The sequence below is a fragment of the Oncorhynchus nerka genome, unplaced genomic scaffold (assembly GCF_034236695.1).
Source record: "Oncorhynchus nerka isolate Pitt River unplaced genomic scaffold, Oner_Uvic_2.0 unplaced_scaffold_1185, whole genome shotgun sequence".
In the NCBI taxonomy this organism is placed as follows: Eukaryota; Metazoa; Chordata; class Actinopteri; order Salmoniformes; family Salmonidae; genus Oncorhynchus; species Oncorhynchus nerka.
The window spans coordinates 160122-171877 of NW_027040152.1; the positions used below are offsets into that span (position 1 = coordinate 160122).

At 43.5% G+C, this 11756-nt stretch overlaps 1 protein-coding gene across 1 annotated transcript; it reads right to left on the reverse strand.

The window, feature by feature from the left end:
- Window positions 1–5988: 5988 nt before the first annotated feature.
- On the reverse strand, window positions 5989–11639 carry LOC135569232 (ATP-dependent RNA helicase DDX39A-like). Its single transcript, XM_065015998.1, has 9 exons — window positions 11398–11639; window positions 11015–11142; window positions 10640–10916; window positions 10274–10392; window positions 10011–10142; window positions 9789–9898; window positions 9459–9603; window positions 9137–9284; window positions 5989–6207 (listed from the first exon to the last, which is right to left on the reverse strand). The coding sequence occupies exons 1-9, from the start codon at window positions 11603–11605 to the stop codon at window positions 6191–6193; spliced, it is 1284 nt and encodes a 427-aa protein (XP_064872070.1). The 5' UTR covers window positions 11606–11639; the 3' UTR covers window positions 5989–6190.
- Window positions 11640–11756: the final 117 nt, after the last annotated feature.

Sequence of the window (11756 nt, forward strand, 5' to 3'; positions counted from 1 at the left end):
CCATCAAGGTAATGTGTATGTGTGTGTGTATAAAGGGTATATAAATTGCCAAAATTGACTACAAAGTGTAAATAGGATAATTTGGGTCATAAAGTCAGTCTCATCCCAAACTGAGATTTGTGAGATAATTAGGAAAAAATGGTATGTCACAGAATGAAGGGTACCACAACAGATTTTTGGGTTTTATTTCAATCCTGCCCACAGCACCCAAGTAATCATGAATTCGGAAACCAGCTGCACACACCCCAATCGTAATGCCCCAAGGTAAATTTGGTTTGACATTCAATATCACTATGGGGCTAGCTAAGGACCAGTAAATCACACAATGTACATGGGACAATATTTTAAAATGCCAACAGCTACAAATTTAATTAGAAGCTGAATAAATTAAATGCATATATTGAAAGTACTTAATTAGACAATTGAAAGATGTGCAACATGAAAATATTGTCCCATTTACATTGTGTAATTTATTGACGGCCCCCATCTAGCCACACAGATATGCTATCAAACCAAATTTGCCACGGTTGTTCACTGGCCAGCTGAAGCTAATCGGCAAAAGAAGTTGGCTAGCTGGCTAGCTAGTCTACTTCCAGACAAGACTTGGTTAGACTGTTTAACGTTATCTAGAATAGGGGTTCCCAACCTATGGGTCACGGCCGCCCATAGGGTATGCCAACATTTCGTGGTGGGGCGTGGGACATTCCTTGATTTGAGATGACGCATACATCGGTGACACTTTAGGCTAGAAACAAGTGGTAAAATGCCAGAGAAACACTCGACTGATGCACATGGGAATATATTTGGTTTGGCTCTATAACATTCAGAAGCGGAGCTACGACCTTCTAAAGTCGAGGACTCAAAGAAATTGGACTGTGCTTGAGAGGTAATCTTATACAATGTGTGACTGTCGCTATCAGTTGATATATTCACTTAGTTTACAAGAGAATATATATAATTAAATTGAGAGTTCATATAAATATCATAAAACACATTTGGTAGCGGAATAACAAGGGTCTAGAACTTATTTTGGATTATTATCAAAAAGATGTCAAGAGTCTTGTTAAACTACAGAGAATTGCAGGAAATTAGCTCCAAATAATATTTTCCTAAGTACTTCACGTTAAACCAAATCAAGCTGGTCGTGTAATTAATAAAGGCTAAATCAATAAACAATCATGTAAAAAATAAAGGGGGGCCTGACTTTAAAAATGTTTTTGTTTTTTTTGGAGGAAAAAAGGTTGGGAACCCTTGATCTAGGAGAATGAGTGACTGTGTACTGTTTTTGGCAGAGTGAAAGTACAAACGCTTCCCACATTCTTAAACACATGAGACACCCACATCAAAGCACTCCTCCATGACCCAAATCTCGTTCTCAGTCGCATTTTCTAATGAGGAGAATTGAAACCGAGGCTAATTCAGGAAGTTCAGCCCGCCTTTAAGGAAGGGATTACAGCGGTCACCATTTTGGTGTGGCAACCATTTAATAGTCCCCCGGTCTTCATACATTGCAGGTACGTGTATTTAGGTCAATGCCTGCATCCCAGTCTAAACCTTAAGAGACTGTGTGGACAGGGGTGTGCCCACATCCATATTAATATCATGGTATTAAGTGCCCCTCCCTCTGGCAAGCTCCCCCAGTGTGTGTCTGAGCCCACTCTATTCACAGTACTGTTGCTGTGGAACAAGTTCAACTGAACTGTGAATGGAAAAAGCATAATTAGAAGACCTGAAGACCAACAGTACAAGGCACCAAATAGTTGTGACAGTGGAATGTAGACTCTTATCCTTGAGTTCTGTGGGAGCTAACATGTAGCCACATCCACCATGCTACCAGCCTCTCCCACTCTGCCCAGGTCTCTGTGTGTTGTGTTAATAGGCTCTTGTGTGTACGACGCAAATCGCTCTCTATTCTCCCACTCCCTCGCTTTCTCTCGTTTCATGTAACACCCTTAAACGCTCTCCACATCTCACCAGAGCAGTTATTCACTGATGAGTCTGGTTGTTAGGCACCTGTCTTAATGTTCTCTCTGTGTTTTGAGAGTTGTTGGGGCGTTAATGTGACACTATGCCACCTCATAACACACACCACAAAATCCATATTGGGCTTTACAATCATTTACAAAAAGACTTAGAAATCTATTTCAAATTACAAAAAATAAAATGACAGTAAGGATCTTTAAAAAGAACTTGCACCCACCCATACTATCACCATGCCCCTCTCTAGCCCTGTTCTTGTTGTTTTGACCTTTCCTCAGATTTTCTCTCCCTGTGCCAGCATAACTGTAGTTGTGATTCACTGGGATTGTACAGTGACTAACCCAAACTCTTTCTCTTCTCCACAGAAAGGGAGGAAGTGCTCCCGTACCCACAAGGCCCCAGAGCCCCTGCGTCTCTCCTATGCTGGCTGCCGCAGCACGCGTCTCTACCGGCCCAACTACTGCGGCGTGTGTGTGGACGGCCGCTGCTGCTCGCCCCGCCGCACACGCACTGCTTCCGTGACCTTTGCCTGCCCTGATGGCGAGCGTTTCGACCACTCCATCATGTTCGTGCAGTCCTGCAAGTGCAGTGATAAGTGCAGTCATCTGAACGAGGTTGCCCTCCCGCCCCAGCAGTGGCTCTACGGAGACACACACAAGTTCACCGACTAGCGTCCCCCTCAAATCCCTCACTTTACCCCCCCCCCCGCCAAGCCCCTGATAGAGTAGTAGTCCTAAGAGTATCTTTGAGTAGACACTAGCCAGATGCAAAGATCCCCACCACCCTCCTGGAGCATGTTTTGGGAGGCCTGGGTGAAGGAATTTGATTGGTTGATCTGCATTCTGGACAGAGATGAGTGACTAGTGCCGGCCTTAGAGTAGACACCCGGTCCTTTGTGGTTCATCAACGGGAATCACCAAAGTGTGTAAATAGACAAATATGGATTTGCCCAGTCACTATTTTGTCACTCCCCATACACTTCTGTACTCTGGGACAGAACCCACACTTTGGGGACAATAGAGAAAGGTGGGACACACCCAATGCAGACTCCAACCCAGCTGCTGCACACACACCCAGTAGACTTGTGGACGTAGGATGGTAAGGGGTTTCATTTCATGGTGATGGCCAGCATAGTAGGCCTGTCAATGGCAAGCAGGTCTGGTTTGAGTGGAAGGAGAATCAGACTTGCATAGAAACAGTGACTTCTCCAGTAGATTTCCGAATACCTGCTATTTGCGTAACCAAATGAAGACACTAAAAGACTGTTTTTGTGGGACAGAAGATGGACACTCCACAGAATGCTCTAGAAGGGACATTTTTGTATTTGTAATGATATTTATTGTTGTGACAGAGACGATGACGCAGTGGTTGCCAATGAGAGAAGCGATGCTGCTATGTTTGGAGCGGCATGACCGGAGGGCCCTGAGACAAAACAGCTGAGATCTGTCAGCAGAGAGAGGGGAGTTCCATGAGGTCTGGGACTTGACCCCTGGTCTCACCAGTGTTCACTGTCATCAAACAGCCACATTATCTGAGCAATAGTGGACGAAGACAACTCCCCAAGGAGAGATGTTATGGTTAGAGACAGACTGGCGCAGAAGCTGTTGGCTGAGGCTTTGTGTGTGTGTGTGATAGGTCATTAGATGTTGGATCAGTCCCCATTTTCTTACTCCTCCATGCCTCAGCCCTGAAACAGTGAGACATTTAACCTAGCGCCAGCGGAACAAGCCTCGGATTCTGGCATTGAGAAGTGGTGTTGCTGATTTGACGCAAATTACAATCCTGACTGAGGGGTAGAAAGAACCTCAGCCAGCCTCTGGTTTGTTATAAAAATAAAAATGCATGCATATGAAGTAAACATGTAATTTGTAACTAGCGGGCGGGACCGTTTCAGACTCAATCTGGCCTGTAATCTAGCAACTGATCCACAATACTCTACAAAACTCTTACTCATGTTGCTTTATGTTTGTGGCGTATAAATCTGCTCTTTGCCATTGAAGGTTGACATGTCGACGATAACATCATGCTCATTAGACTGAAGCAGACATGAGGACACTACAAAAGGGGTCAGCACTACATGATTACAAATGGCCTCCTTTGCATGGACATGTCAGTCTGTTATAGCACCTCGAAGAGATTAGCATAAGTTGTTTGAAGTTGAGGTTAAGATTCTGTATTGGTGAGACATGGACCTCTTTAGAATTACTAAAATGCCAAATTCTTCCCTATTAGGAAGGGTTGATAATTCATGCACCTTAGCCTTGTTCATGACTGAATGAGTGGTATATCTTAGACTAAAATATGTAATTCACATGCTTTTCCCTCTGACTCCATGAAAAGTATTAGAGGATTCACATATTACATTAGTCCATGAGTGTTATTTTTATATGATTCAACTTTTTGTACAACTTCTAGGTTGGGACAGGCGTTCATAGCCTCAGCCTGTTAGGTGATAGACTTAAGATAAAATGGACGTTCTGAATGGTTACACTGCCATCACGCTTACCTATGTAGATTGTGATTTGAGAAGTCTGGTTTTATAACGACACTATAGAGCAGCCATGTACAGATGCATCCTTGTTTGCTGTATACAGACCAATCCATTTGAGTTAGAACTTAAAACCAATGAACCAGTCCATGTATAGCTAGCACTGAGCAAGTCTGGGCTCTGATGTGGGCACAGCACACACTGCCATTTCCAATCTCTGCACTTTATTGAGCAAGTGATTGAAAACTTGTATAAAAGCATATCTGGTTGTTTTGTCCTAACTTCGATTTACAGGCTAATTGAGTTCATGCTGCATTTGGAATAAAGTATGTTGATGTATTACCTAATGAACAAGTGCACCCTTTCAGTTCCGCCTAGAGTACCGTTACAACCGGAAGTGAATTTCGTAGCAGGTTGGGAGCTTTAGGTTAAGCTAAAAATAAAAAAAATCCTAAACCGCTACTAGTCACGCCTGCACTCCTAGCTCTGTCGGCCTTCTCTCTACAGTTCTCAGCATCGCCCACGACTGGGTCATGTGAACTACAAACCCGACGTGGAGTTTCACCGTTAAGAAACGTCTGTTTGCGATACAGCTTTCGAAAAATAAGGCCCTCATCTTTAATCAGCGAGAAATAATTCTAAGACTGTATAGCAGTTTCACAGATCTATACAGGTACCTCTGACAAAGCTACTCTTCCACATGTTCGGGGCGAGCTAGATATCCCGCAGTTTCCCGTAAACAAACACTAACATGGAGATGTGGTCTGGTGGGAACACTAACCCTAATAAAAAGGTGTATATATATATATAAACTTATTTTGGAAAATAAAGTCAATGATATGAAATGTCTTGTGCTTTCCAAACCATAACACGCATTGCTTGCGGTAATGTTCAGTCAAGTCACTAAACATAACTCCCTTACAGAAGACGCCTTCATCCAATGACTTCTGTAATGAAAACGGCTAGTCTGTCACAACCCGGTTTCACTAAAGATATCTGGGAAAATATGGTTCAAACACTAGAGATGTGGCCAATTAGCATTAATAGGTTGTTTTATGTGATAGGACACCCTTATAACAGTTTGATTCCTGTATAAATAAGTTTACCATTAGGCAGATATGCGATTACCCAATGGAAGGACGCTCCCATTAATAGAGCCATGATCCCTGGGGTCAGTCATGCACCAGCAGACACTATCGTTCTTCCAAATAAGCCGTGATGGTCCCTCCTTTTACAAGCCCTTACAAAGAGTGAAGGTGTGCCCAGATTTCCCAGCTTTGACAGTGAGCCAGCATGCAACCACCACATGCTTGGGACTCACAGTAAAGAGTAATTTCGAAGAAGCTTTTTATACACTTTCCTGATGCGTTTTAGATTGGGCCCAACGTTTGTAAGCTCGCATGAAATCATTCTGAATGGGGAATTTATGGTCCCATTTAACTAGCAAAAATAAAGTCACTTGAAGAATTTCTTAATACGCTTTGTAAGTAACATGTAACCTGTCAAATTGGATCAGAAACTGGAATTTTATAAAAAGTTTTAATTTCATTGACCAAAAATAAACCACAACAAAATTAAAACCAGACAACCCCCAATGATAAAATAAAAATACATTTGGTGAACAGTCAAGGAACAGAGCTTAAAATAAAACAGCGAGGAAGGTTTTTCATCCAAACAAGGACAGATTCAGGGTTAGCGGACATTTCTTCTGGGATGGAGGACTCATCTGGACTGCTCAACTAGAAAAAAAAAATAGAAGAAAAAAAGTGGTGGGTGAGAAAGGCAAGAAGAGGCACTTCTGAAGACCATCTCCATAAGCACCAGCTGGGCATTCCAGCTTTTCACCATACGTTTAAACATGTACGGAGTCTCCATTCACTAAGACCTACCCAGTTTAGGGCTGACCCCACATTTGTGTCTTAATGGCACATAAGAAACCTGTGAGTCGAGCATGAAACAAACCTGTGGGTCGCGCATGTCTGTGGACTAATCCACTAGAGGCCACAGGGATGGCGGTGAAGATGCAGAATAGCCTACAGTGGTTTCTGTTCAGAGCTCACTGGTGCAGCAAAACAGGGTATTTTATTTAATGTTGCAAGTTCACTAGCGCACGGCTCGGGCTGGACCCAATTGATAATGTTTTGAGTTTGTTGCAGACAGGCCATGCGTAGCCAATGTGATTTATAGGATATTTACAGTTGAAGTCAGAAGTTCACATACACCTTAGCCAAATATATTTAATCCTAGTAAACCATGTTTGCAACAAACTGTCCTAGGTCAGGTCAGTCACCACTTTATTTTAAGAATGTAAAATGTCAGAATAATAGTAGAGAATGATTTCACATTCCCAGTGGATCAGAAGTTTACATGCATGCAATTAGAATTTGGTAGCATTGCCTTTAAATTGTTTAACTTGGGTCAAACATGCTCGCACACGCCTTTTCAGTTCTGCCCACACATTTTCTATAGGATTGAGGTCAGGGCTTTGTGATGGCCACTCCAATACCTTGACTTTGTGGTCCTTAAGCCATTTTGCCACAACTTTGATAGTATGCTTGGGGTCATTGTCCATTTGGAAGACCCATTTGCGACCAAGCTTTAACTTCCTGACTGATGTTGCTTCAATATATCCACATTTTTCCTCATGATGCCATCTATTTTGTTAAGTGCTCCAGTCCCTCCTGCAGCAAAGCACACCCACAACATGATGCTGCCACCCCCATGCGTCACGGTTGGGATGGTGTTCTTCGGCTTGCAAGCCTCCCCCTTTTCCTCCAAACATAACGATGGTCATCATGACCAAACAGTTCCATTTTTGTTTCATCAGACCAGAGGACATTAATCCAAAAAGTATGATCTGACACAGATCCCCATGTGCAGTTCAAACCGTAGTCTGGCTTTTTTTAATGGTGGTTTTGGAGCAGTGGCTTCTTCCTTGCTGAGCGGCCTTTCAGGTTATGTCAATGTAGGACTCGTTTTACTGTGGATAGAGATACTTTTGTACCGGTTTCCTTCAGCATCTTCACAAGGTCCTTTGCTGTTGTTCTGGGATTGATTTGCACTTTTCACACCAAAGTACATTCATCTCTAGGAGACAGAACAAGGCTCCTTCCTGAGCAGAACAATGGCTGCGTGGTCCCGTGGTGTTTATACTTGCGTACTATTGTTTGTACAGATGAATGTGGGGTACCTTCAGTCTTTTGGAAATTGCTCCCAAGGATGAACCAGACTTGGAGGTCAAGACATTTTTTTCCTGGGGTCTTGGCTGATTTATTTTGGTTTTCCCACGATGTCAAGCAGACAGGCACTGAGTTTGAGGGGAGACCTTGAAATACATCCACACCCCTTTTTGACCCAAATGATAGCCTAGTGGTTTGAGCATTGGACTAGTAACCGAAAGGTTGCCAGATCGTATCCAGAGGTAAAAATCTGTCGTTCTGCCCCCGAACAAAAAAGTTAACTCACTGTTCCTAGGTCGTAATTGAAAATAAGAATTTGTTATCTGACTTGCCTAGTTAAATAAAAAAGGTTTTTAAAAAAGCCTATCAGAAGATTCTAAAGCCATGACATAATTTTCTGGAACCTTCCAAGCCGTTTAAAAGGCACAGTGAACTTAGTGTATGTAAACTTCCGGCCCACTGAAATTGTGATAGTGAATTATAAGTGAAATAATCTGCCTGTAAACAATTGTTGGAAAAAATTACTTGTGTCATGCAAAGTCCTAACTGACTTGCCAAAACTAGTTTGTTAACAAGAAATGTGGAGCGGTTGAAAAAAAAACAGTTATCACAATATTAATCTGCAGCCTACAATGTTTATTTGTTGGCATCTTTTACATAGTTGGTAATAGAAGGGACTTATATTTGTATATAATTTATTACCACTGTTCCATGAAAAAGTGCATATGAAACCCTTAACTGGCACACAAATTGGTAGAAGAGAGCATAACGGCAGAATCTGTGAAGGCTAGTAGGATGTTTAGGTACAGGTTCTCTGGCTCCGGAGTCATTTGTTTATTTCATCAAAATGTGTACTTAAAGCACGTGTGAAACTCATTCCAGAGGGAAGAGTGTCGAAGGGCTTTCGCGCCTCCCTTGGACTTAATTCATCAAGGTCACTGTTTAGTAAGGAACTTCACATCTGGTTGTATAAGTCTTAATTGAAAGGAGAAACCAAAACCCAGCAGACACTAGGCCCTCCGTGGAATGAGTTTGACACCCCTGGCTTAAAGCACCAGACAAGCGATGGAAGAATATATAAATAACACTTTAAAATGTCAACCAACTGATTGGTCAAAAGAACAAATTACTTTCGGGTGGCAAAGATATTGTGTGGAGGACAGCCCTATGTGGCAGTCCAATTCTCTCTGGTCACCACCATTACTAAGGGAGTTATTATACCAGGCAATTATCTTGGGGGTTTCAATGAGCTGACAATATCCCCCTGACCTTTCAGGCCCAGCATTAGAGTACTAATGATTAACAGATGCGGCTTACCCCAGACACATTGACATTTGTTATGATCGCCAAGTCACTTTGACCCGCTACACTCATTCCCTTTAAACATTGAATTAAACATCAGCAGACAGTGACAAAGATCACTTTTTATTCTTGCAAGTTGAGTAATAGTTATGTCAGTTTGAGTGTATAAGGATGGAGAAAGACTTACTGTAAGTGGAGATGTCGATCTCTTCTGGCAGCTCGGCAACATTGACCTCAAAGCGGTCCTGCACGTCATTCAAAGTCTTGGCATCGGTCTCGTCTGACACAAAGGTCACAGCCAGACCCTTGGTTCCAAACCGCCCAGCACGGGCCACCTGAAGGGCAAAAGGGTCAAATGGGAGTGACAACTCAAAGAATATGAGCCTTTGGAGGGAGATCTACAGAGGCCAATGACAAGTTGATGAAATCGTCAGATGCAATCGGTATTTGGAAATACCATTCACAACCAGAACACCGGTGTTTGAGGCTCCTTCAGTTATGTGACTCACCCTGTGTAAGTAGGTGTCCGAGTCCTCAGGCATGTCGTAATTGAAGACAATATTGACTCGCTCGATATCCATCCCTCGGCCAAACAGGTTGGTGGCCACCAAGATCCGCCTTTGGAAGTCCTTGAACTGCTGGTAACGGGACAGCCTGGGGATAGACAGAGAGGATTAACACAGCTGCTATAGGTATTACTAGATGTAGAGGCTGCCATTTGAAGGAAATTGTGCAGAGTTAATTGAAGAGGCTTTCAGCTATATAAAAAGCCAGCATTTGGGGCTCCATTTCATTTGAGATGTGAGAGAAAAGCGTGCATGTAAGCAACAGAGACTGACCTCTCCTCCTGAGCCATGCCCCTGTGGATGGCAATGGCAGGGAAGTTCTGTTCCACCAGTAGCTGAGAAAGCGCCACACAGCGCTGCACTGACTTGACAAAGATCACCACCTAGAGGTACACAGGAGACATTACAGAAATATAGCAAACAAATTTACAAGGAAACAGCACAAATAAGACTTCTTACAGGGATAAAAGTTATACCATTAGTGTGTGGGTTTACCTGGTTGAACTCCAGCACATCAAGCAGGTCAAAGAGCTTGCGGTTCTTCTCGCTGTCCTTCAGCTTGCAGTAGTACTGCTGCAGACCGTGCAACGTCAGCTTGGTCTCATCATCTACAAACACCTCCATGGGCTACAGGAGACAGAGCATGTCACTTCAGAACCACAAAAATACTTCTATGAAGTCAATGCAAAGTTGTGCTGTTTTACAAACAACCTGAGTCCATAACCGCATGAAGTGGCAGTGCTACCCCCTGCACTCACATCCTGCATGAACTTGCGGCAGACCGGTCGAATCTCCTTGCTGAGAGTGGCACTGAACATCATGCACTGCTTCTCATGTGGTGTTAGCCTGAAGATGTCCTGTACGTCACGCCTCATGTCTGAAACATGAGAGAAATGGGACCATGGATAAAACAGCCAAGTCTCAAACTACCCCCCAGAACAGCCAACAACCAAGACATCCACTTTAGTCTAAAAGTGACAACAGATTTCCATTGGGGAAACCCAAATCAAGATTGCAATTGATAGAAATCATTTTTCAGGGGGTAAATTACAAACATGGGTTGGATTAACAGTCGAGTGAAGGAGCATTTCCAAAAAGGACATGAATAATAAGCAAGGACTCACCCAACTGCTCCAGCATCTTGTCACACTCATCCAGGACAAAGTGCTTGACGTTCTTTAGGTTGAGGGTCTTGTTGCGGATGAGGGCCAGGATTCGGCCAGGGGTTCCCACCACAATGTGAGGGCAGTTCTTCTTCAGCACATCCTCATCCTTCTTGATAGACAGGCCCCCAAAGAACACGGCTGCCTTTACTGTGGGCATGTACTTGGAGAAACGCTCGTACTCTTTACTGATCTGGAAGGCCAGCTCTCGTGTGTGGCACATTACTAGAACTGACACCTAGAGAAAAGAGTAGTATTTGATGCGAATAGATCACCTGTGGGTTATGCATAACAAATATTTGAAACTTGACATAAGAGACATTTGCAGATACTGACCTGTCCATCCACAGGCTCAATCTGCTGTAGTGTGGCAAGAACAAACACTGCCGTTTTGCCCATACCAGACTTGGCCTGGCAAAGGATGTCCATGCCCAGGATGGCCTGAGGGATGCACTCATGTTGAACTGGAAAACAATGAGGCATTTGGTCAGTACACCTGAATGCAGTTCACCACCTTTATCTGAACAAAAAAGCCATTGTTTACCATAACACACCTTGGACAACACATGCACTGTTTTGACAAGTGGTCCATCAACACCCAATGACGTTGGACACAGCCTCCACCTATACAGCCACTCCATTGTATCCACAGACATGCCACTGCTATTCATGACCTCCATTTATGCCACTCCCAGCACTCATCCACCCATTGCACTCACCTTCAGATGGATGCTCAAAGCCACAGTCGACAATAGCGCGGAGCAGCTCTGGTTTGAGCAGGAAGTCTCTGAAGCCAGAGCTGTGGATGGAGACATAGGAGCCCTTCACCTCCTTCTTGCCTGCTGGGGCAGTAGTCTCCGGGGCTCCCTGAGGCTCCTCATCCTCTTCATAGTCCAGCAGTTCATTGTCAACGTCATTCTCAGCCATTCTGTCTATAGAAAAAAAATTAGGAGGGTGAGGGGGCAATAATGGCTGGTCATTCACACTAGCGGTCACCATTTGTTTTTGACAACATCGCCACTATCCATGGTAAGGTTAGTCTACATCAGAGCACTATTAAGTTAACATTCAGTAACAC